Source organism: Rhipicephalus microplus, chromosome 3 (genome assembly GCF_043290135.1).
Source record: "Rhipicephalus microplus isolate Deutch F79 chromosome 3, USDA_Rmic, whole genome shotgun sequence".
Lineage (NCBI taxonomy): Eukaryota > Metazoa > Arthropoda > Arachnida > Ixodida > Ixodidae > Rhipicephalus > Rhipicephalus microplus.
In genome coordinates, this window is record NC_134702.1 from 106,257,497 (window position 1) to 106,283,245 (window position 25,749).

Here is a 25,749-nt window from a genome sequence, read left to right on the forward strand (position 1 = left end):
CCGGTGCGGTAGGCGCGTGCAGCAAGTCGGTGAAACAATCAATGAGTACATTACCGCGTTACGTGAGCTTTCTGCTACGTGCTCTTTTTCTTTTCGGGAAGATTTCTTGCGCGACCAGTTCGTTGCGAGCGTATTACCTCGGAACTTGCGCGAGTGGTTGCTGCTTGAAGAGTCTTCTATTTCGTTCGCTCGAGCTGTACTAATAGCAACGCAGTTTGAGCAGGCAACCAATGATTGCAAATAATTTGCTACTGCAGATGTCTAGAGCATCAATGCTCGCGGAAACACCCCTCCACCAGCATCTTCTTCCGGCGACCCCTCGAAGCGGTCACGCAGCCAACAGGGCCAGTGTTACCGCTGTGGTTCACCTTGGCACAACGCAGCTTCATTCCGCTGCCCCGCCAAAAACAATGGTTGTCATGGTTGTGGTATTATGGGTCATTTTCGCTCGGTCTGCACAGAAACGCCGCTCCTCTTCGTGAACTAGACAACGAAAGTTCAATAACTGAAGAAGTATTGAGCATTCTTGCCGTGACGACATCCACTCGTCCCGCAATCTACATACCGGTAACAGTTGGTGAAACGAAGTTAACTTTCCTCGTGAATTCAGGGTCGTCAGTATCGATTTTGACGCATGACCTATTTAGGCAGCATTTTGAAGGTCAGCAGCTTTTAGCTGCTTGAATTAGAGTACTATTCGAAGAAACCCATTCCAGTGTGCGGTTGCTTCTTTGCTGATGTCACGTACATTAACTGCACAGCAATGCTTCTTTTCTATGTCAATGAACAAGGCACCTCGCTTTTGGGTATTATGCAATTAGGGCACTCAGTCTGCAGATTTATGGGTCGTCACTACAGTGCCTTGAAACGACAGCGGTGCGTACTAGCGCTCAAACGGAGCACACCGCAGTCAAGACGGAGGCGGAAGAGTCTATTCACCTTCCATCAGAATTAGTCGAAGAGTTTGGTGCTATTTGGGGGGCATGCCACCGCATCGAACGCGATCATGAAAATACCCTTCCTAATGTAGGTTGTTCTACTCGGGTTCATCTCGACTACATCCTGCGTTTTCCGGCTGCCCGAAGGTCCTCCCGGATTACCCCCTGCTTACCCCACCAACAAGCCGCCACTTTTGTTCACCGACGAGAACAATAAATGTCAAGCCGAACCGGATCCACCTCCTTCAGTCGCCGACCACTTCATCGCCTGGCAACTTCGGACATCTACTAGCGCCGCAGCCCTACAAAAGCCGCCTTCGCCCGGATGCCAGTTCGGGCATGCCACCGCATCGAACGCGATCATGAAAATGCCCTTCCTAATGCAGGTCAGTTACTTGCTACACGCTAATTCCTTTCCATCAAGTGATTCCTTTCTACTTGCGGTGTCGTGCCCCCCTGACATCCTTGATTGCTGGCGTAGGTGGCGTAGATCAATGTGTCAATCATTGTGTTCTTTCGCCGTGAATGCCCATTTAGTTTGCCTTCTGCTCATGCTCCCGGGAGACATTGAATATAACCCTGGTCCTTCCCTCACACTTGAAAGTATTGCTGCAGCCATCGCTCGCGTTGAAAAATCTCAAGACACAGTGCTCTCTGAATTGGCCCTTATCCGAGCAACACAATCAAACATGGAAGACTTGGTCGATCGCCTCTCCTCCCGTGTTGACGCTCTTGAGCAAATTAACACAGCCCGTGCCGCTGATCCCACTACCGAGAATGGTAATACCCTATCTAACCTTTCTTCCAGCATTAAAACGCTAGCCGAAAAATGCGATGACTCGGAGAATCGCCACCGCCGGTGCAACCTGCTATTTTTTCAAATACCCGACGTCATTAACGAAACATGGGCCGAATCAGAATCGCGTATAATCTCGTTTTGCACCAAAAAACTTGAATTTCCAATTACTTCCGTATATATTGAAAGAGCACACAGACTGGGCCGCTTTCAAGCCAATAAAAACCGCCCGATTATAGTCACCCTGTCGAGATTTAAGGATAAGGCTAGAATACTTTCCGGTGGCCCGAAACTGAAGGACTCGTTATTCTCTGTGCGCGAGGATTATTCAGCGCGTGTAAGATTGGCAAGGAAGAAGCTTTTCTTGTATGCGCAGGAAAGCAAATTCGTGTCCTTCAAAACCCGTTTCAACAGGCTTATCGTTGACAAAAAGCCTTTCGTTTATGATGCTGAATCGGACAGAGTTATAGAACTGAAAGCATAGCGTTCACTGTGTGCTTCCAGGGTTCCGCCCTCCCCTCCTTTCGAGTCCATTCCAACTAGAATCGCTCCTCCAGTCTATCAAACTACATCTATCCTGCTTACGAATATCCGTAGCTATATGCCCAAAAAGGAAGCTGTGCAAACTCTCCTTGAGGACACCAGCACCGACATCGCAATCCTAACTGAGTCATGGCTAACCCCTGATATTCACGACAATGAATTACGTCACAGCAACACCCATTTCACGTCTTAAAGACTTGATAGGAACAGACGCAGAGGGGGTGGCATTTTAGTTTTCGTGAAAGACAGCCTACCCTCCCGAACTGTGACAATCAGTACGAATTTTGAAATTCTTTGCGTTGAAATAATCCTTCCCACGTGCAAAAACATTCTTATAGCCTGTTACCGCGCGCCCGACTGCGACCACTCTTTCACAGATGACCTTCAAAATGTTCTTTTTGATCTGACATCCCGGTTTCCTCACGCAAACTTCTTGCTTTGCGGGGACTTTAATTACCCTGATATCGACTGGGACAACTTGTGTACTGATTCACAACAATCCAGAGATTTCCTCGAACTGTGTCTCCTTTTTAACTTATCGCAATCAGTCACAATGCCAACTCGTGGCACAACCACTCTTGATCTTGTTCTTGTCTCCTACCCAGATTTAATTCAGTCAGTGTCATGCATTCCCGGTCTGAGTGACCATAATGTTGTATTGTTTTCATTGTACATTGCCTTACCTTCGCAAATACCTTCGAAAAAATTAATACGCGACTTTAACAACGCCAACTTCTCGACGATTAACTCAGAACTTAATACATTTTTGGTCTCCTTCACCCTGTCTGCTTCTACCCGAACAGTTGACCAAAACTGGTTATTGCTCAAGCGGAAATTATTAACCCTTATCGATAACCACGTCCCCCTTATTCGTGTTCCAGGCGATGCTCAGCGACCCTGGTATTCTAATCTCCTAAAGAAACTATCTCAAAAGGAAAAGCGTCTTTTTCGCGCTGACAGAATAGCCTGGCACTTTTATTCTGTTACAATTCGATGTTTCGCGACCGGTGTCTGTCAAATTCTTGACTACAATAAGCAGTTCTTTTATACAGGAGCAGGTTTATGAGCTGTTCCTATTTGTGCCCAAAGGCTCGGATTAACTTCGAAAACTGGTTGAAGGAATCGAGTCGTCGGAGTTGACTCGACATAATCAGTAAGCCGAAAGCATTGCTGGCTTCCAGTATCTTTTAGATGCTGGCAACCATCGTGCCTTTGCTCGCGTGCTTGTACTCGTTGCTGAAGTTCGTGAGCATCGCTCTTGCGTTCCCTCCTCACGGCTCCACCGTTGATAAACAGATACAGGTCGCCTTCAAAGACGCCTTGCATGTCTGTTGAATATTGAGTTCCGCCTGAAATGCTGACGCAGGAAGGAGGAGGAATGGTGACTTGGTCTTCCAGCACATTCAAGGCATGCCTTCCTGATGGCGTCTGCGGAGGCAGTGTTTTTTCTGTGAAGAGTGTTATTGATTTTATTCTAAGTTTCATGAAGAGGTTTGAGAAGTACATACCAAGGATGACATTACTAGAGCAGCGCTGGAGTAGGAGGGAGCTTGCGTGAAAAATCTGGCGGTTAATGGGGACTCTCGCTGTGCAGATTTCTGCTGGCGTAACTAGGTGACTTTCACTTGTATGGACTTTGGGGCTTTCTCAACTTTCTCTTCAACTTCGCGGCGAATGTCCCCCTGATGGAAAAGTCGGCTACGGTGTTGACGATAGCTGTGATGCTGTGATCATTGATGATAATGTCCAGGTCACTAGTACATCGGCTCGCGTTGCAGTTTGGTCTTGGTGTCGAATCTCGGCTATGACGGTTTTCACCACTGCTTCGACTTTGCGTCACCAGGTATTGGTCTGGCCGAGACGTTTCGACGTCGGGACTACGTTGATATTGCAATGGACTCTTGAGGTTTCGTCGTGGCGTCATCATTGGTTGCGGAGGATCTTCAGCAGTTCATCGCTCAGCAACCGCACCTCCATCCGTTGCTGCCTTTAGTTTTCAGAGTACAGGCTGGGGACCGACCCTGGGTTCGCTTCATGCAGGGACGCGAGTGACACGACAAGTAGCGGCCGGGGGACTAATGGGAAGATCATCGGTGTGTCTACTGCTCTGCAGCAGTGCACACACCGGTAGTTAGTGATGCCGCGCGGTCTTTCACCCTGCTGTGGACGCGGTGCGTTTATCATAAACCACGCAGATCCCATCTGGCTGTACTGGCAGTAGCGGTAGGTGTGGCCAGTTTCTCCGAAGTGGTGGCAGAGAAACCAGTGGTTGGGGCTCGTCGGTTTTCCTCGGAGTGTTGCGCTGGCCGGCGGGTGGGTGGTATGGCTTCGACGGCGGCGGTGACTGGCGGCAGAACAGTGCCACCGCAGCTTCCCCGGAGGCTTACATCACCACTGGTGCCTATAAAATCATAGCTGCCAAGATCGGCTGCCTGTTTTGTCTCTCTAACCGTTTGAGCGCAGCATTGGTATGCTCGCCTCACTGCTGCTATCACGTTGATACAGTCAGTACGTTTTATATGTTATGTCCTTCTACCAACATCGCATCCCAAGAATTCGTTACCCTTCCCCTCAACCTTCTCTTCTTCTCGTCACACCACTTTTCCTCCACCTCTTTTCACTTTCTCCACCATCGCAATACTACTGTCACGTCCTTGTGACGGTGAAGCAAACACTTGTCGAGGTCGTGGGGAAAGCTTGCGCCCAGAAAGAAAAACCTGACATCTTTGGTGCAACGCACCTTGACTTCTATACAGCAGTCACCCTACCTCCCAGCCTTGTCATTGGGGCACCGCGTAAGCTATCCAATAAACTTGACCCTTCGCGTTCTGCGTTCAGTGTCAACAGTACGATCTCGTGCAATTCTTAAACAGCGGTGTGGTTGGCGCTAAGCGTTGCCAAAATCCCTGTGAGAGAAGCCCGAATACATTCCCACTTATGTGACTTAAGAGCGGGGCACAGGTGGCCACCCAGGCGCCGGGAAAGGAGAGCTTTTGCGATACTTTTTAATGACAAAAATTGCAGCATACCCATGGAGCGACTCGACTGATGGCGAGTGGGGCAAAGCTACGAAGGGTTTTATCAGTAAACCATGAATCATCTACTGGCCACATCCATCCGTCCATCCATCCGTCCGTCTGTCTGTCCGTCCGTCTATCTGTGTGTCCGTCTGTATGTCTATCTGTATGTCCGTCTGTCTCTTCATGTCCATCTGTCCGTGCACGTGCGTCTATATTTCCACCCATTCGTCAGCCAGTATGTGTGTCTGTATGCCCATCCGTTCGTCCGTATGTCTGTCTGTACGTCCGCATGTCTGTATGTCTGTCCATCCATGCGTCCATCTAATCAACACTTTAGTACCGCCATCTCGCATCTTGTCATCACATATTTATCATATACAAGTACCGCCTTCCAGCAGACGTTCTAAGGACTGAAACGAGAAATGGCTACTACATACAGGAGTCACACGACCCACTTATTAAGGAGCTTCGCCCCTAAAACACAAGAATTATTTACATATTTACAAGAGTGGAGCACACTCGGCATCGAGACGCACCTTTAAACGTGCCCTGCAACACTTTTTGAGCATGGTCAGAAAACGCTGCCGATCGGTAGTAGAGACTCCCGACAACACGTGAGCCAAATATTATAGCACAGCACGTGGCCTGGAATTCAAAATAAATAATCAGTTAGCTAAAATTGCTTTCTTTCCTCTCTTAAAATCACGTTATATGCCCAATAATCACACGTCAATGACCCATCTATGAGCCATTGGCTAATTTGAACATGGCGCGCTCGCTCGTTACATAGATCACCACAGGAGGCCACTACTTGTCCATGGGTGCGCATGTGATCACACTGAGGAAGCGGTGCATTCGAATAAAAAGAAAAAAGGGCTCGAGGTCGCGAGGCTCGCGTGACGTTTTTCTGTGGCCCTGCCATCTCTCCCTCATTAGCTTCCAGTGCTTTCGTCGGGACGAGAGAAGAGAGAATGCAAATGCAGCATCTTTTGTAACTCCACTTGCAGTGGGCGGATTCATAAAATTTTGGGGCGTTGAATTCGTGAGGCAATAAGCTCTTCCAGTTAATTCCTTCCGTGGTTACTTGCAAAAGTTTTTCAGGGCCCCTTTAGCATGACAGGCCTAAACGGAGGTGCGAGAAAGAACAGCGAGCGTACACGCGACGCGTTTTTTATATCCTTTGATACGCTCACGCGCTCCTCCTCATCAAACGTGGATTGTGTGGTAGCTGTGTGTCACAGGGACGCCGATGCGCGTTGCCTGCAGCGCACACGCACACCGCTTGCGTTTGCAGGCCGTGAACTGTTTAAATGGTATGTAGATAAGTGTCTCTTGTGGGCCGGATTCTGCCACCAGAAAAGGTCACGTAAGGGCTACAGTGTCGTTGATAACTGAAGTGGTTGTTGTACGTCTCCGTAGACGTCGCACTCACTGTTTCCCACAACCCAGAGCCACACACCATGCAGGGCTTTACGGTAGGCACACCGAAGAAGACAGAGAGAGGTATACACTTTATTAATTTCCGGCAGATTGCTGGGCTGGGTTCAAAAAAGTTTTTAAAACCCCTTGAGCACACCTACACACCTTGGCGTTGCAACAACTCATAGCATGGGACAGTGCACAGCTGGACAGTCCCAGTCACCGTCGCCTGGTCGTCCCTTGGTCGAACTTGTCACACAGCGCTCAAGGCCACCGTCCACAGAGACTTTCTGGGCGAATAGCCATAGCTGGACTTCTTACAGTAAACCTACTCATTTACCCCACATTTACACCGATAGTTAGCTAAGTTGCATCTCGACTTGTCCCCTTGCCTCGGCTTTAGCTTAATGACCTGTGACTTGAGTCTTTCGAAGCTAAGAGCGCGTTTTTTAATGGTTAGTGGAGCGCGCTTGGTCAGAGCATGGGGCCGTCCACAGCTGCAGAGTCCCGGTTGGCAGACTCTGAGACACTGCAACCTCGGTCTCTAGCTTTCCCAAACGAACCCTCAATCTTTATCTTTAGGCAAGCAAGCACTGTTTTTTTTTTTTTCCTTCTGACACCTGCTTTAGGAGTGAGCACTTGCCCGTAACATTTTCACCTTCTATGTAATCGGGGTAGACGAAGTCGAATGAGGTGGAGTTATCACGAATAACTTTGCAATCTTTCTTCTTACGCATGTAAGGCTTTTAGAGATGCATATTTTCGTCGTCACTGCCCGTGGCCGAGAACTTGAGTTTCCGGCAGCCAGTTGCTATGCACCCTGACTCATGGCACCGTAAACAACACAGCCGCTTCTTTTCCTCCAAATTCCCGTCTTTCTCTGTGTTTCCCTTCGTCCGTTGTCATGCGCACCCTCTGCAACACCTGTGCCCTTACTGTGTGGCTGCGTTTTATAATCTCGTTTGTCATACGCGCATTTACGTTGTGGACAGTCTTTCTGAGGTAACTTGCTAAATGGTCGAACACGTGCCTTCCCAGGCTGACGACAGAACGACAGACAATGTGCTCATCGACAAGTTCGGCCGTGCAGCTAGTTCGGTCGTGTGGATTGCTCTTGTATGGGCTTGACAGGCCTAACACAATGAGGTGGTCCTTGAGTACATTTGATAAATCTGAACCAACCTTCATCAGACAGTTTACAGACCGGCTCGAAGTCACATGGTTGGCCTTACAATCAATTATGGTGTCCAGTTATTTTCCTCGCAGCTCAAGTGTTTGCCGCGACAGAAAAATCCTCGGAAAAATATGCTTCCTTTGCTATTGCATAGCATTCAAGTAATTTCAAAATATTGTAAAAGTTTTCTATATCTCAGGCTTTCTAGTTTTGATAAAATTCTATGATTCTAATTGGCTGCTGCAGTAATTTGTTGGTCAGGTTTTTAGGACCGAAGCTCCTCTTAGTCTAACTTTCTCCCGCGTCAGGCGTAACCAGCAGTATCTCCCGAACGGCATATAAATACACGGCACTAGGTCATATAAGTACATACACACGACAGTTCAATGAAAATATTGATATGTATATGGAACTGTCGCTTTGGCACAGCCGAAATGGCATCCTTAAGGAGGAAGACGACAACGCCGTAGTTGTGGGTTGGTCTCTCGAGCTTCCCCCATTGGCCTGCATGACTGTGTGCTCTTCAAGTCGTTAGCAAGACCTGCTGTCGGTGAATAAATCTTCCCCGTAACAACATTTTAGATGGTATTATACTACTACTCTTCGATTTGCTACTGTGCGGGCTGTGCATGGGTGCGCGGGGAACGATTGCCTCTGTTTCCAGGAACGTCGCCGTACGTGACGGATAGTTGGATGGGGCATGGACGACGCAAAGCGGCGGGCGTGAAGGGCCACGGCGGCTCGTGCTCGTCGCCAGACATAAATACAGACAGATGAACAGACAGGCAGCTAGACGGACGGATGGACATACGGATGCACGGTCAGAGAGATGGACGCAAGCATGCATGGAAGCACAGATTGATGGACAGACGCACGGATGGGTGGCGGCCTCGCTCCCCTCATCATCATTCACAACGTGGATATGCTGTGAATTTTTTTCCGGTTCCTTAATTCTTTGTCGACAACGAAGGGTAAAAGTTCATTGTTGAGTAGACACAAATTTAAACAAGACAAAATTTTTATTACGACTGGTGTGCACATTTGACCAAGATAACAATGTCGTGACGAATCGAGTCTCCAAACATAGTGTTGGCTCTGGTGCACGTGTCCATCCACGCGACCTCGTGTTCACAATAAATTATCAAAGTCCGCTAAGAATTTCTTTTCTCTCGACAAATGACACAAGACGCTCGAAAATCACACGTAGCAAGTCCGTCTATCAGCCATTCGCTAATTTGAACACGGTGTACTCGGTCGTTACAGAGATTCCCGCGGAAGGCCGTGACGTGTCGACGCGTGCACACGCGATCACACTAAGAAAGCCGCGCATTCAAAGAAAAAAAAGTGCTCAAGGTCGCTAAGCACTGGTGGCGTAGTTGCTTTTTTGTTTTTTGTTTTTTTGCCCATGCCTTCCCTCCCTGCTTAGCTTCCAGTGCTTTCGTCGGGGCGAGAGACGGTAGCATGCCATTGCGGCATGTGACACATCTTTGTAACTCTATTAGAACTTAGCACTCTTTTTTTTTCCTTCGAATGTGCGGCTTTTTCAGTGTGATCGCGTGCGCACGCGTGTACAAGTCACGGTCTCCCGCGGGGATCTCTGTAACGACCGAGTGCACCGTGTTCAAATCAGCCAATGGCTGATAGATGGGCTTGCTACGTGTTTTTTTCGGCGTTGAATTCGTAAGGCAATAAGCTCTACCAGTGAGCTCATCTGTTTGTACTGTACACCGTCCTCAGTTCAGCAATAAAAGTCTCATACATACTATTTAGCTGAAGTTGTCTTGAGAAATTCATGCCGGCAGCGCACTTCGACATCACTACGTAAAACGTTTAAAGAAATCATTGTGGTGCGCGATTTATACGCTGGTGTAAAATTACAAAGCCCAGGCGTTATTCGAAACGAGCAGGAAACAAAGCCAAGGAGGGCCTGGGAGATGTTAATTGTAGTTTCTTTCAGTTTATTGTAATAGCTTCAGCTCGATATGTCCACGATCACAACGTATGTGCTATATCGTCGCACTAAAAATACTGTCCTTCAGTTGTATTTTTGAACGAGTGGAACAGCGTTTCTTGTACAATTGCAAACAATAAAGAAATCACTAGTCTCTAACCAGCCCGACTATCTTCCCTTAGTGAACAATCCTGCCCTACTAGTTGAGTCGTCGAATTCCAAGTATTTTTTTATTCGATGTATATTTTAGCTATATTGTTCTCCATCATATTCATTGATTGCTCGACCTTGTACTACTGAGCTGTATTTGCCTTTTTTTTGCATTGTGCTTCCATTAAGTTTGTGCGATATTGCATTTTTGTTTTTCCCTGTTTGTAACATCTGTGATTAGTCTTGATTATTTTTTGTTGTACTATTTATTGTATCCCCCTTATGTAATGCCGATTCCCAGGCCCTTAGGGTCAGTAACTCAAAAATAGGTGAAAACAATTGTGATATAAATATGAACTAAGCGAACTCGAAGAAAAGGCCATTTGCCACTGGCAGAGACTTAAACTGCGAACTTCGGATGTTTCAATTTTTTTCAGCATCACACTGTTAAAATACACTTAAAGCAGCACAATTAACGTCAGTATATTTCTTAGCTACCTCATCTTCTCATACTCACTGAAGTTGTGTTAAACAAGAAAGCTCGCCCTCGGAAATCTAGACATAGTTTCATAGGCCTATTTAGCTCTGCTTACGAATTAATTTAAATGCCGTCATCACTAAGCATGCTTACAGCCTCTGTTCTAAGGTGTTGTCTCTTTTTTATATAGATAGGGCCTCCGACCTTTCTAGGAACACTGGATCAGATCTCTCTTAAAGGATTCCAGGGTGAATTCCAAGATGCATACGGGGCCTTCGTTAACAAATTCAAAGTAGGTAGCCGAGACGATGCCACGGAAATCTTTGAGGTGGAAGTGAACATGGCAAAGGTAAGCCAATCTTCTAAAATATGGTATAGTTGGTGGACTCAGTTTAACATGTTGTCACTGAACTAACATTGTAAGCTTGTTATTAACAGCAATGATTAAGAAAATAGTGGATACATTGCGTGAACACTGAAAGGCAATCTATTTTCAACGCTACGCGTAATATGTCGTTTTTTAACATATTGCGTATCGAAGACAAGTACTAAGAGCCACTTTATAACTGCCCTAATGTAATTCTGGCACGTGCTCGTAAAATACGTTGGTGGTGAAGATGAAGACGCATTGAGAGAGAAGTAAAATGAAAGGCAATCGCACCTTCAAGGACACGCATAGGGACGTGTGATAAGGAACGTGTTGCACCGTCCGCCATCATGGTAAATTAAAGATATATGCGACTGTCTACCGTTCTTGGAGACAACCGTTTCGCAACATTCGCAACTCATGCTTAGGATAGGTCTTCTGTTATTCATTGCTTCAATCTCCCACAGTACTATTGCGAGGCCTTCCAGGTTCGCCCTGCTGCATCCGAGTGCTTCCTCGAGACTGCATTTTGCCGAACAAATGACCAGGTGGTGGGCGTTTTCACCATCCACCCAAGCATGGACCGTGTTCTCTGATAAACATCCTCTGTATCCTAAGCTCTGCGCCTTAATCGCGTGAAGAATTGAGCATGGAGTACACTATAGAGTGTGCTCGGCGGAATGCAACGAAACGACGGGAGGCCGAGAGAGCAAACATTATTTAAAAATGAGAGCCCGTGGTTCATTCTGGGTGGAGGCTTCTCGTAGAAACCCACGAGCTGTGGCGGCTCGCCGGCGATGCGCAGTATAGTGACACCAGTAGGCTCACCAGTGCCAGATAGGAAAACGATTCATAGGTATTGCATGGGCCATGTTCGGAAGCTTAAAGTGCGGGCATGGAAATCTACGCCATTTTCAACTTAGTTGTAGAGGGGCGTAGCTCCGTTTTTTAAGGCGTTAATTTTCCGCTATGTCTGCTTTGTGTTCTTCAAAGCGATCCTGAGAGCATACGGAGTTTCAGAACATTTTATCGAGTCAAGGTCATGAATGTGTCGAAAATAAATTTCGAAGTTTCCTATGTCATGCATGGCGATTATGTCACTGAGTACAAAAAAGGACTTCAGCCTTGATTTCTTCCGCTAATAGTGAATTTTGTCAATCTAAATCAAGTCAATGTTCTTCTTGGTTTTTCTTTTCACGGTGGCTTGCCATGTACATTAAAAGGTTCCTGCAACACTTCTTGGGAATGGTCAGAAAACGCTGCCGATCGACTGCCGACAACACGCGAGCCAAATATAATAGCGCAGCACGTGGTCTGAAATCCACATAAATTATCAAAGCCAGCTAAAAATAGCCTTCTCTTCTCACGACAAATCACGGAAAATAAGCCCAGTAAGCCCATCTGTCAGCCATTGGCTGATTTGAACAGGGCGTGCTCGGTTGTTACAGAAGTCGCCGCGAGAGGCCGTCACTTGTCCACGCATGCGCATGCAATCGCACTGCAAAAGCCACGTATTCGAGGAAAAAAAGGAAACAAGTGCTCGAGGTCACGAGGCGCGAGGGACGTTTTTGTTTGCCCCTACCATTCCTCCCTGCTTAGCTTCTAGCGCTTTCGTCGGGACGAGAAAAGAGAGAATGCAATTGCAGCGTGTGACAAATCTTTGTAACTCCGCTCGAACTGAATGGATTCTAGAAGTTTTTGCCGCGTTGAATTTCTTAGGTAATACAATTTTCTACTGAATTAATTCCATGGTTACTCGAAAGAGTGTTTAAGGGCCCTTTTAAGGAAGGCCCTACATCGCGGCTCCACGTATGCACTTCGTCAGCGTGAGCCCCAATATATCAATGGTGCATCTGCTGGGTGTGCCTCCTAGATGTACGCGACAGGTGGAAGAGTAGATTGCAGTACCGCGATTCGACCCTGTGCACATCACCTTCTCACGTGGAAGCGTCCCTTTTATTCTCGGTGCATAGATCAAGCATGCTGTAACGAGAGGAACGACTGTGCGCGTAACACTGGCCGTTTCAAACTATCCTAAAATGCCTATACTGTAAATTTATATAGCATATTGCAGGCCATGTGCTGCATACAACACTTTGCTGGCGTATTCTTGAGAGCTTCGACTACTAATCAGCAGCGTTTTCTGACCACGCCCTTTTAAAATAAGGTCACTATATTCACTATTTACTTACTTACCATTTACTAGATACCGGAAGCACTAAAACTAGTATTGAAATCTGCTACCTCGTTAGCTAGTCAATATTATGTCGAATATTTCGTTGCTAGCGCTAAGCTAGGAAACTAATTTCCAAACATTAGGCTTACGCCTATTTGGTTTATATAGCCATGTACACTGCCACATAAAGTCGATTATCTTACACGGAATGCCCTATCATACTAACAAATGGCATTACCATGGAAACTAAACATCAGAAGAAAGTACCTGAACGCACGGAGGAACCACAAGGAATTACGCACTAGCATATGGATTATTCATCGCTTCTATTCACACCTTTGCACAAGTTTTATTGCTATGCGCCTAATTTTAAATGACACACTGTATCAATTAGGAGCCTTGGAATAGAAATGAATAGTGAATACTAAATTTTTCGTACCGAGCAACTGGTCCCCCACTTATATAACGAAATATGTACCTTGAAGGTAGTAAAATAAAGGGGTCGTGAAACGCTCACTGTAAAGCGACAATGCGAAGCCACCGGCGTCCACACGCACTAACTAGGTGACGACATCATGAGTAATGCTTTGCCTATTGAGGAACGCGGAGCTCTTCAGTACTTGCGAACGCGTGCAACTGAGACACTCGCCAGCGTCTTTGACACGCAATCGGCGCTAACTTGAACTCTGACGTCATATTAAGCAGCGTCCTTGTGGGACCCAGATCGCGTATGGCAGACGCTGATGAGCACCTCTTGCGCGTGCTCGATATGCCATAGAGTTCCGCCTTCCTCGATAGGCAAAGCGTCTACGCAGGTCCACTCGGGCTGATGGTAGAGTTAGCGCATGTGGCTGCCGATGGTGCCGCATCGTCGTTGTAAAGCGACCATTTCACGACCCCTTTAAGCTTGAAGGCAGCATGTACATGCACTAAGCGTAAACTTCTATTACCCTTGTGCGTTTTCTGCAACACAAATTTTCTTTCAACATAATCTACCAACTTTCAAACCATGTTTTGTCTGAATTTCATCTACGATTTTCCCAATTACGGCTTAATATACTGACGTAACAACGAATCATCTGGCTACATAGGTTGCTTTGTAGCGAGATAATTTATTTACTTAGCGAGATTTTTGGCTTCTCTCAAGTGAAATAAATACCGCGAAGGCATAAAGTACGCTTGAAACAAGCAAACTGAACCATGTACTAATTGTAAAGTTTCAAGAGGATCAACTGTTGCTCCTATGCAGGCAATGGCCGTGAAAGACGTGGAGTCAGACTACCCGTGGAACTATCCATGTAATCCAAAGCTGTTGATGGTAAGTCTTCCAAGTAACAGCAGGAATTTTCTATTACAATACTATAGCACTGCAAGTCTTCGAGATACTCTCCTGCACACACTTTTAGCCACCCTACGCCATGTTGATTGATTTTGAACACTCAATTCACAGTGTAGCTAAGCAGCTCCTTGGCAGAATAAATTGTAGATTTTAACAGGTTAGCAATCGTGCAAATACAAAATTAATTCACCAGGGAACGTTTGGAGAGTGCCACTGCTGCGTGATACCTATTATAGGCGAATTATTTCCTATATAACACATTTCAGAACATTTTCCTGTATATTAATGCATAAATAGGCTGAAATTTTAATGCTAGGTTGTGCAAAATGGTTTCGGCTACCAAGCTTTCATTCCAATCGCCGGCAAAAGTTTTGAGCTTTTTAGGTGATACGGCGACTGACGCAAAGTGCTGGCAAGTGCCGGACTTTACAATAGGCAGTTTTGGCGTACACTGGAAATCACAGCTTGCGCATATTAAATGCGAAGCAGCTTACGGCAAAGCTCTATCCAGTGTGCGTAACCATCCTTATTGCGCATGCGTAGCAACTGGCCCAAGCACTACGATCACTCTCTCATGTTTGTGATGACGTGGACGAACGAGAGTCTACATACGCACAATGCACTAACGCTTTCTATTTTTGTGCGAATACCCTGGCACGCACAAGCATTCTCTAACTTGCGTAAGTGGCGGCATAAGAGGCTGTGGCCCCTTCCCTTTCACGCTCTCGTCCATCCTGATGACGTCGAGGAACGAGAGTCTACACACGCGCGATGCACCAACGCTTTCTATTCTTGTGCGAATGCCCTGGCTGGCACAAGCACGCTCCGGCTTGCGTAAGTGGCGGCGTAAGAAGCTGTGGGCTCTTCCCTTCACACTCATTAATCATGATGACGTCGACGAACGAGAGTCTGCATATGCGCGATGCTTTAACGCTTTCTATTCTTGTTAGAATGCCCTGGCACACACCAGCACGCTCTGGCTTGCGTAAGTGGTGGTGTAAGAAGCTGTGGCCTCTTCCCTTCACACTCATCAATCGTGATGACATCGACGAACGAGAGTCTACATCCGCGCGATGCACCAACGCTTTCTATTTTTGTGATAATGCAATGGCACACACCAGCACGCTCTGGCTGGCGTCAGTGGCGGCTTAAGAGGCTGTGGCCTCTTCCCCTTCGTTCTCTCCTCGATCGTGATGACGTCGAGGAACGAGAGTCTGCCTACACGCCATGAACCAATGTTTCTATTCTAGTCAGAACGCCCTGGCACGCACCATCACGCTCTGGCATGCTTAAGTGGCGGTGTAAAAGGCTGTGGCCTCTTCCCTTTCTCGCTCTCATCCATCCTGATGACGTCGAGGAACAAGAGTCTACATACACGCGATGCACCAACGTTTTCTATTTTTGTGCGAATGCCCTGGCACGCACCAGCATGCTCTTGCATGCATAAGTGGTGGCTTAAGAGGCTGTGGCCTCTTCCCTTTCACGCTCTCGTCCATCCTGTGGACGTCGAGGAACGAGAGTCTACATACGTGCGATGCGCCAACGCTTTCTATTCTTGTGCGAATGCCCTAGCACGCACCAGCGCGCTCTGGCATGCGTAAGTGGCGGCGTAAGAGGCTGTGGCATCTTCCCTTCACTCTCATGAATCGTGATGACGTCGAGGAACGAGAGTCTGCAGACGCGTGATGAACCAACGCTTTCTATTCTAGTGCGAACGCCCTTGCACGCACCAGCACGCTGGGGCTTGCGTAAGTCGCGGCGTAAGAGGCTGTGGTTTCTTTCCTTTCACGCTCTCGTCCATCCTGATGTTGTCGAGGAACGAGAGTCTACATACGCGCGATGCACCAACGCCTTCTATCCTTGTGCGAATGCCCTAGCACGCTCTGGCTTGCGTAAGTGGTGGCGTAAGAGGCTGCAGCCTCTCCCCTTTCACGCTCTTGTCCATCCTGATGACGTTGCGGAACGAGAGTCTACATACGCGTGATGCACCGACGCTTTCTATTCGTGTGCGAAAGCCCTGGCATGCACCAGCACCCTCTGGCTTGCGTAAGTGACGGCTTAAGAGGCTGTGGCTTCTTCCCCTTCACTCTCTCATAAATCGTGATTACGTCGGAAAACGAGTGTCTGCAGACGCGCGATGAACCAACGCTTCCTATTCTTGTAGAATGCCCTGGCATGCACCAGCATGCCCTGGGCGGCTTGCGTAATTGGCGGCGTAAGAGGCTGTGGCCTCTTCCCTTCCGTCTCTCGTCAATCTTGATGACGTCGAGGAACGAGAGTCTGAGACGCGTAAGGAACCAACGCTTTCTATTCTAGTGCGAACGCCCTTGCACGCACCAGCACGCTATGGCTTGCGTAAATGGCGGTCTTCGAGGCTGTGGCCTCTTCCCTTTCACTCTCGCGTCAATCGTGATGACGTCGAGGAATGAGAGTCTACATATTCGCGATGCACCAACGCTTTCTATTCTTGTGAGAATGCCCTGGCACCCACCAGCACGCTCTGGCTGGCGTAGGTGGCGGCGTAAGAGGCTGTGGCCTCTTCCCTTTCACGCTCTCGTCCATCCTCATGACGTCGAGGAACAAGAGCCTGTGTACGCGCGATACACCAACGCTTTCTATTCTTGTGCGAATGACCTGCACGCACCTGCACGATCTGGCTTGCATAAGTGGCAGTGTAAGAAGCTGTGGCCTCTTCCCTTTCATGCTCTCGTCCATCCTGATGGTGTCGAAGAACGAGTTTCTGCAGACGCGTGATGCACGAACGCTTTCTATTCATGTGCGAATGCCCTGGCACGCACCAGCATTTTCTAACTTGCGTAAGTGACGGCATAAGAGGCTGTGGCCCCTTCCCTTTCACGCTCTCGTCCATCCTTATGACGTCGAGGAACGAGAGTCTACATACGCGCGATGCACCAACGCTTTCTATTCTTGTGCGAATGCCCTGGCTCGCACAAGCACGCTCCGGCTTGCGTAAGTGGCGGCGTAAGAAGCTGTGGGCTCTTCCCTTCACACTCATTAATCGTGATGACGTCGAGGAACGAGAGTCTGCATATGCGCGATGCTTTAACGCTTTCTATTCTTGTTAGAATGCCCTGGCACACACCAGCACGCTCTGGCTTGCGTAAGTGGCGGTGTAAGAAGCTGTGGCCTCTTCCCTTCACACTCATCAATCGTGATGACATCGACGAACGAGAGTCTACATCCGCGCGATGCACCAACGCTTTCCTTTTTTGTGATAATGCAATGGCACACACCAGCACGCTCTGGCTGGCGTCAGTGGCGGCTTAAGAGGCTGTGGCCTCTTCCCCTTCATTCTCTCCTCAATCGTGATGACGTCGAGGAACGAGAGTCTGCCTACACGCCATGAACCAATGTTTCTATTCTAGTCAGAACGCCCTGGCACGCACCAGCACGCTCTGGCATGCTTAAGTGGCGGTATAAAAGGCTGTGGCCTCTTCCCTTTCTCGCTCTCATCCATCCTAATGACGTCGAGGAACAAGAGTCTACATACTCGCGATGCACCAACGTTTTCTATTTTTGTGCGAATGCCCTGGCACGCACCAGCATGCTCTTGCATGCATAAGTGGCGGCGTAAGAGACTGTGGCCTCTTCCCTTTCACGCTCTCGTCCATCCTGATGACGTTGAGGAACTAGTTTCTGCAGACGCGCGATGCACCAACGCTTTCTATTCTTGTGCGAATGCCCTGCACGCACCAGCGTGCTCTGACTTGCGTAAGTGGTGGCTTAAGAGGCTGTGGCCTCTTCCCTTTCACGCTCTCGTCCATCCTGAAGACGTCGAGGAACGAAAGTCTACATACGCGCGATGCACCAACGCTTTCTATTCTTGTGCGAACGCCCTGGCATGCACCAGCATGCTCTGGCTTCCGTAAGTGGCGGCTTAAGAGGCTGTGGCCTCTTCCCCTTCACTCTCTCATCAATCGTGATGACGTTGAGGAACGAGAGTCTGCATACACGCGATGAACCAATGTTTCTATTCTAGTCAGAATGCCCTGGCACGCACCAGCACGCTCTGGCATGCGTAAGTGGCGGCGTAAGAGGCTGTGGCCTCTTCTCTTTCACGCTCTCATCCATCCTGATGACGTCGAGGAACGAGAGTCTACATACGTGCGATGCACCAACGTTTTCTATTTTTGTGCGAATCCCCTAGCACGCGCCAGCGCGCTCTGGCATGCATAAGTGGCGGCGTAAGAGGCTGTGGCATCTTCCCTTTCACGCTCTCGTCCATCCTGTGGACGTCGAGGAACGAGAGTCTACATACGTGCGATGCACCAACGCTTTCTATACTTGTGCGAATCCCCTAGCACGCACCAGCGCGCTCTGGCATGCATAAGTGGCGGCGTAAGAGGCTGTGGCATCTTCCCTTCACTCTCATGAATCGTGATGACGTCGAGGAACGAGATTCTGCAGACGCGAGATGAACCAATGCTTTTTATTCTAGTCAGAACGCCCTGGCACGCACTAGCACGCTCTGGCTTGCGTAAGTGGCGGCGTAAGAGGCTGTGGCCTCTCCCCTTTCAGTCTCTCGTCAATTGTGATGACGTCGAGGAACGAGAGTCTGCAGACGTGCAAGGAACCAACGCTTTCTATTCTAGTGCGAACGCCCTTGCACGCACCAGCACGCTGTGGCTTGCGTAAGTGGCGGCGTAAGAGGCTGTGGTTTCTTTCCTTTCACGCTCTACTCCATCCTGATGTTGTCGAGGAACGAGAGTCTACATACGCGCGATGCACCAACGCTTTCTATCCTTGTGCGAATGCCCTAGCACGATCTGGCTTGCGTAAGGGGCGGCGTAAGAGGCTGTGGCCTCTCCCCTTTCACGCTCTCGTCCATCCTGATGACGTTGCGGAACGAGAGTCTACATACGCGTGATGCACCGACGCTTTCTATTCTTGTGCGAAAGCCCTGGCATGCACCAGCACCCTCTTGCTTGCGTAAGTGACGGCTTAAGAGGCTGTGCCCTCTTCCCCTTCACTCTCTCATAAATCGTGATTACGTCGGTAAACGAGTGTCTGCAGACACGCGATGAACCAACGCTTCCTATTCTTGTAGAATGCCCTGGCATGCACCAGCATGCCCTGGCTTGCGTAATTGGCGGCGTAAGAGGCTGTGGCTTCTTCCCTTCCGTCTCTCGTCAATCGTGATGACGTCGAGGAACGAGTGTCTACATATGCGCGATGCACCAACGCTTTCTATTCTTGTGAGAATGCCCTGGCACCCACCAGCACGCTCTGGCTGGCGTAGGTGGCGGCGTAAGAGGCTGTGGCATCTTCCCTTTCACGCTCTCGTCCATCCTGATGACGTCGAGGAACAAGAGCCTGTGTACGCGCCAAGCACCAACGCTTTCTATTCTTGTGCGAATGCCCTGCACGCACCAGCACGATCTGGCTTGCATAAGTGGCAGTGTAAGAAGCTGTGGCCTCTTCCCTTTCATGCTCTCGTCCATCCTGATGGCGTCGAAAAACGAGTTTCTGCACACGCGCGATGAACCAACGCGTTCTATTCTTGCAGAACGCACTGGCACGCACCAGCATGCTCTGGCTTGCGTAAGTGGCGCCGTAAGAAACTCTGGCTCTTCCCTTTCACGCTCTCGTCCATCCTGATGACGTCGAGGGACGAGAGTCTACATACGCGCGATGCACCAACACTTTCTATTCTTGTGCGAATGCCCTAGCACGTTCTGGCTTGCGTAAATGGTGGCATAAGAGGCTGTGCCCTCTTCTCTTTCACGCTTTCGTCCATCCTGATGACGTCGAGGAACGAGAGTCTACATACGCACGATGCACCAACGCTTTCTATTCTTGTGCGAATGCCCTGGCACGCACCAGCACACTCTGACATGCGTAAGTGGTGGTTTAAGAGGCTGTGGCATCTTCCCCTTCACTCTCTCATCAATCGTGATAACGTCGAGGAACGAGAGTCTGCATACACGCGATGAACTAATCCTTTTTATTCTAGTCAGAACGCCCTGGCACGCACCAGCACGCTCTGGCTTGCGTAAGTGGCGGCGTAAGAGACTGTGGCCTCTTCCCCTTCACTCTCTCATCAATCATGAAAACGTCGAGGATTGAGAGGATTTGCGGAGCTTAGAGGCGAGTCGATGGAGATCGTCGTCACGTCAGTAACATAGGCGGAGACCCGCTGAAGTGGTCTCTGCATGTGCTCGACTGATGATTCGCAGGTCTCGTGATCGAATCCATACCACGGCGACCCCATTTTCCGCGGAAGGGCAAATTCTTGAAGGCCGTGAGCTTAAATATAGGTGCACGTTATTTAACACATGATATTCGAATTTCCGGAGCCATCCACTACGGTGCTCTTTTAATCATACTCTCTGCTCTTTCACGCCACGCATGAGGAAGCGCAACTTTCTATCTTCGGTAATATTCGGGTCAGCCCTCCGAAATAAATGTGCAATGTCTTCAGCGAACATGGCGACCGTTTTATTGGGTTTTTGGACACTTAGCTCTAATAGTTGGTAGGCGTGGTTACGTCTGTCGACATTTGCAAAGGTTTGAACAATCTGCTGGTGAAATTCGGTTTATGTGGACAGGCTGCCTTCTCTGTTCTCGTACCAAGTACGAGCGCTGTCATCAAGATAAAAGTAAGCCCGGGAGAGCTTCCCTGAGCCGACCACTGGTTGATGTTCGCAACACGGTCATAGCAATCTAACCAGTCTTCTACGCCTTCGTGTGCGCCGCCACCGAAACGTTCAGGCTCCAGGGACTGAAAAAACCTTACCTAAGATGGAGCGGGAGGACCGGTGCCGAGTAGTGCCAGCTGGTGGCTGGTGATAGCTATTTCTAGATGTATTGTAGATGGCTTCTGCGAGGGGCTGAACTGTGGAGGAAGACCTCGTAGCTGACGACTGAATCGACGGACATGGTTTACAATAGGCACCTCCGTGCTGGATGAACGGCTCTCACTAGGGGTGTGAAGCATCGGGCAGCGTCATGGCTCAGTACCTCCACCAGTGTCACAGTGCAACGCGAACAAAGGATGACAGCAGCTTACGGCAGTGAAAACAGCGTGTTCAGGATCAGCTGTACAGTAAGACGCCTGCTTTGTTGCCGTCTAAGAAAACCCCCTGCCCCACTAGCTGGAATCTACAAAACATTCCTGTCGTCGTTCTTTTTCATATACACACGTGTCAATATCATGGTATGGGGTGGCTGCACTAGCTGGCGACTATCAGAGCACCTCGAGGTGGCTTCACGCGATTGTAATAGCGTGCCACGGAAGCAGCGTAACAGCGTGCAAAGCACAGTAGGCGGCCCTCGGATATGTGTCTGTGATGATATGTGGATGCGCGGGTTCGGTTATGCCAGAACAACACAGTGCGCCGTGCGGTGGCGACTCGGTGATGACATGTGCGACGTTTTGAATTTGTGCGCCGTGCGGGGGGCGAAGTTTGTATGTGCCGTGCAGTGGCGAAGACGACGGCGATCAGGTGCGCGGGTGGCTCGAGAAAGCATGGCAGTGTGAGAGCTGTGCGCGGGCATTGGAAGGTTCCAGGGCTGTCCCCTTCGCTGAGCGTTCGGTCCATAAAAGAACCAGCAGGCCTACTTCCTGTTCCCTTGGCGTAATCTAAGCACTTCCGCCTGTTCCACCACGAGAGGAAGATTGGTCCAGCACACAGATAGCAAACCAACTTCGTCTTGTGTATCCACGAAACCGTCCAAAACTGGGCCATGTCCGGGCAGAACCTCGAAGGGCGTTTGGAATCAACTAGCTGCTCAAGTAACCACAACGAGGTTAGAAAAGAGTCTGGGCCTTTCATAAGCGACGAGATGCCACTAGTTGAAGGGTGACTGCTGGGACGAAAGGTTCGTGTGCTTCGGGACACAGGCTGCAATACAGCAATTTTCAGGCGAAAACTCGTTCCTAAAAAGTGCTGACGGGCAAAAAAGGCCTGTTTTGCTTGCCGGTTCAACCAGTCGCCTACCAGAAGCCATCGTTCAAGTATATACACCTTACTTTTTAGGCAAGATGAAGGTAGCTTGTATGTACAACGTGGTTCTAGGAAATCTCCCAAGTGTCAGGAGACCATGCGATCCTGTGCCTGACTGGAATGAGCAATTGCGGCGTAGGAAGAGGAGCCAGAGGACCCTCTACAGTCTGCAAGCGTGGCAAAGACAAAACTGCAGCAACAAAAACAAAAAATGCATTCCTTGTGCGTCCCACGTTACTTATTGAATAAGTGCAACTTATTGAAGCGCAACAGAAGGACCCGAAGCTGAAATCGCTTTTTGCTAAGGTGAACAAAGATATGAACTCTGTAAAAGGGCACAGCTATGGATTTGTGGAAGAAAATAGATTGCTGTAACGTCGTTATCAACTTGCGACAGGTAGAACGTTCAAGCAGGTGGTTGTTTCGAAGGAGTCAAGACGGACTATTTTGGAAGTTGCCCCTGAAAACATCATGGCTGGGCACCAAGGAATTAGAAGGACAACTCATCGTATCCTCTAAGAACTTTACTGCCCAGATTTGCACCGAGACGTAAATGCTTCGTAAAATCCTGTGACATAAGCCAACGGATAACACCTGAAGATGAAGTAGGAGTTGCTCAATTGGACAACATGCCTCCGATCCGCACTCCGTTTGAAAGAGTTGCAGTGGATCTGATCGGCCCTTTTCTACCAAGGTCAGATCATGGGAAATGATACGTGCTGACGCTGATTGATTATGCAACAAGGTATCCGGACGCTGCAGCACTTCCAACAATTGACGCCGTTCATGTTGCCAAAGCACTCATTGCAATATTTTCTCGCATCGGGTTACCCAAAGAAATTGTTACAGACCAAAGAGAAAGCTTTACTTCCGACTTAATGAAAGAAGTTAGTCGGCTTCTTCCGGCGCTGTTCCTCAGTTTGTGCCCCCGCATGACGCGCGAATTCAAAACGTTCCGCAGGTCATCGCACAGTCACCAACACATGGCGCACTGTGTTGTTCTGGCATAACCTACTCCACGCATCCACATATCATCACAGTGTCATCTGTTTGCTATGAAGGACACACCTCTGTTACTGGATGCAATTGATGGTTGGGCTTCTCATATTGTATGGTGGATGGCAGTTAATGCCATCCACCATACATGTTGGTGTATGCAGCTGTTGGCGTATGCAGCTGAAATATCTGTTTCAAAGGACGAATGTCTAGCGGCGCCTAGCGTAGGTAAAAGTGGTGCCTGAGAAGATAGATGTACTGCTGATACGAGGGATACCAGTACATGCGGTCTGTTCATGGTTCGTTCAGCGATATCCTCGTGTAGGGCAGATAGCATCGTTCGGCACCGATTTTCAAGGGGCATTAAAGGGTGATCGAAGTTATTTTAAAGGAACAACTCTCTCCACCTATTCGTAGACGTTTATTACATATGATGTCACTTGTCGGCAGTGCGGAAGGATTACAGCCAATACTGAGCACGGACTTCCAACAAGACTGCCGTTTTTTTTTCCTGAAAGACGCCAAAAAAGATGCACTAGAAAATTCTATAAAGGCCCTCTAGTACATTATTGAAAGGGTGTTTACAAACCTAAATACGTGCCACGTCACCAAAAACATAAAGCGCCATAGAAAGAAATGACAAAATACCGTATGCTACATGGGCTGGACATTTCGCTTTTTCGAAATAAACAACAATGAGAAGAGTAAAGAAGAGAAGATAGAAATTTCCATTATTCAATACAAAACTGTTTCGTATACTGGGGCTACACTGCGTGAAAATACTTTTCGGAAGGCTATTCTATTCTTGTATAGCTCTTTAAAAACTGCAGTTTCAAATGTGACAGTTAAACAATGGCCCCGTCTGAATGAAAGTTAGCTTTGAAAATGTACTTTTATTAATTCTAAACGTTAAATAAAATATCTAGGCTAAGGTATTTAGGGGATCCCAAATATTTCGACATTGTATTACCCGGGGTGTTGACGCAGCGTTGTTGAGGCAGCGTGACAGCGTTGACGCAGTACATCCACTGCAATATTTTTAACATAATATTTTCTAACTTCTTTTTTAACGCTGTGACTTTTTCGTTCATCTTCTTTTCACAGCACTGCGACTGTTTTTTTTTAATGCTGTGGCTTTTTCGTCCATCTCGTCTTCACAGCGTCGCGATTGCCAGCATTTGCGAAGGCATATGATGCCGTTAGCAGTTAACAACTAATGTCATACAGTATGTCGAATCTAATTAGACTACTCTTCATTTTTTACACTGTTGATTCAATGTGCTCATAACTTAGCTCTGTCATCTATATTTCCAGATAAGCTTGAACGATCTGATTAAAAGGGCGTTCGATGTTGATGTCACCGGCAAATTCTATGGCAGATATTCAAGTGCGGCAGCGGTAATCACTGTATATGACAAAGAGTAAGTAAAAAACAAAATAAGCAAAATAAGTCACCCGTAGGTTCTCAGTGGTTGTGCCACCTTTTGGACATGATGCGCTGTGAAATGTCATGCGCTCTTGGAAAAAAAAGCTCTTTCGGAACCAAGCATAGATCGGCGAAACTTGTGGAGCTCATTCAGGTTGCCCATGAGATATGTTTTGTGCTTAAGGCTCATTCAGAGCCGGACTCGTCAAAGTTTTGCTGAGCCGCGTTCAGTACTCAACCAGTCTCACTCACGCTCAAACTCGCCAGAAGATTACTCGCCCGTGGACTCACTTCGACTCAGACTGACGGTTCGATCTTAAATTGAGTCTGTGTGAGTTCGTAAGCCTAGAATTGAGGTTTTCGACACTTGTCTCAATGCTCTTTAAAGCCGATATCTCACATTCTCGGTGATTTTCTTGGCGCATTTTGATATACTACCACGGCCACCGGATGAAAGAGCGCACGGGTACGGCCCGCCGCGTGCTCCAAAACAGGCGTGACTGGTCTAGTTCCCGAACCACCGCTGCGGCGCCACTGGAGGGGGCGGTTTTCGCGAGCGCACTTATAGAATCGCAAGCGCGTCGCGAAAACAGGGCGGGTGGGCAGGCAGGCAGGCAGGCCAAAAATATTTCGTTGAAGACCCCCAAGAAAAACTATTGTCTTTAAAAACACTGATTCGAACATCTGAGTGGGTCACTGTTGTGGCAAACAGCAGCTAATTTGCTGCGGCTGCTGCCCCGATGCAGCCACCGCCACTCGTTTCGCCGTCCCTCCCGTGCGCTGTCCCATAAAGAGTCGCTTGACGCGGCAGGCCGTACCATGCGCTCTTTCGTCCAGCGGCCGTAATACCACTTTTGAATGCGCGTTTTTAGTGCCTTTAAACAATTGATATCATTCAATTGAAAAAGATGAAAACAAAAGATTTATTTGTCAATAATCTCCATGGAAAAGATGTGGAGGGGAAGCCAAGACTCTTTATTTTATTCGTACCTCTCACCAATGAACTGCA

The 25,749-nt window shown here is 48.3% G+C and overlaps 2 protein-coding genes across 3 annotated transcripts in view; one reads left to right on the forward strand and one right to left on the reverse strand.

Moving 5' to 3' along the window:
• Nucleotides 1–25,749, reverse strand: part of LOC119182473 (E3 ubiquitin-protein ligase MARCHF3-like) — a 145,818-nt gene that overhangs the window by 86,089 nt on the left and 33,980 nt on the right. The window lies entirely within an intron of this gene.
• The window catches only part of LOC119159977 (uncharacterized), a 155,656-nt gene that overhangs the window by 55,998 nt on the left and 73,909 nt on the right, over nucleotides 1–25,749 (forward strand). The window contains exons 8-10 of one of the 2 annotated variants that reach the window (XM_075890099.1): nucleotides 10,660–10,818; nucleotides 14,262–14,330; nucleotides 24,629–24,735. In XM_075890099.1, coding sequence (XP_075746214.1) covers nucleotides 10,660–10,818; nucleotides 14,262–14,330; nucleotides 24,629–24,735 — 335 coding nt within the window. The remainder of the gene's footprint in view (nucleotides 1–10,659; nucleotides 10,819–14,261; nucleotides 14,331–24,628; nucleotides 24,736–25,749) is intronic. The other variant, XM_075890100.1, reaches the window with a different exon arrangement.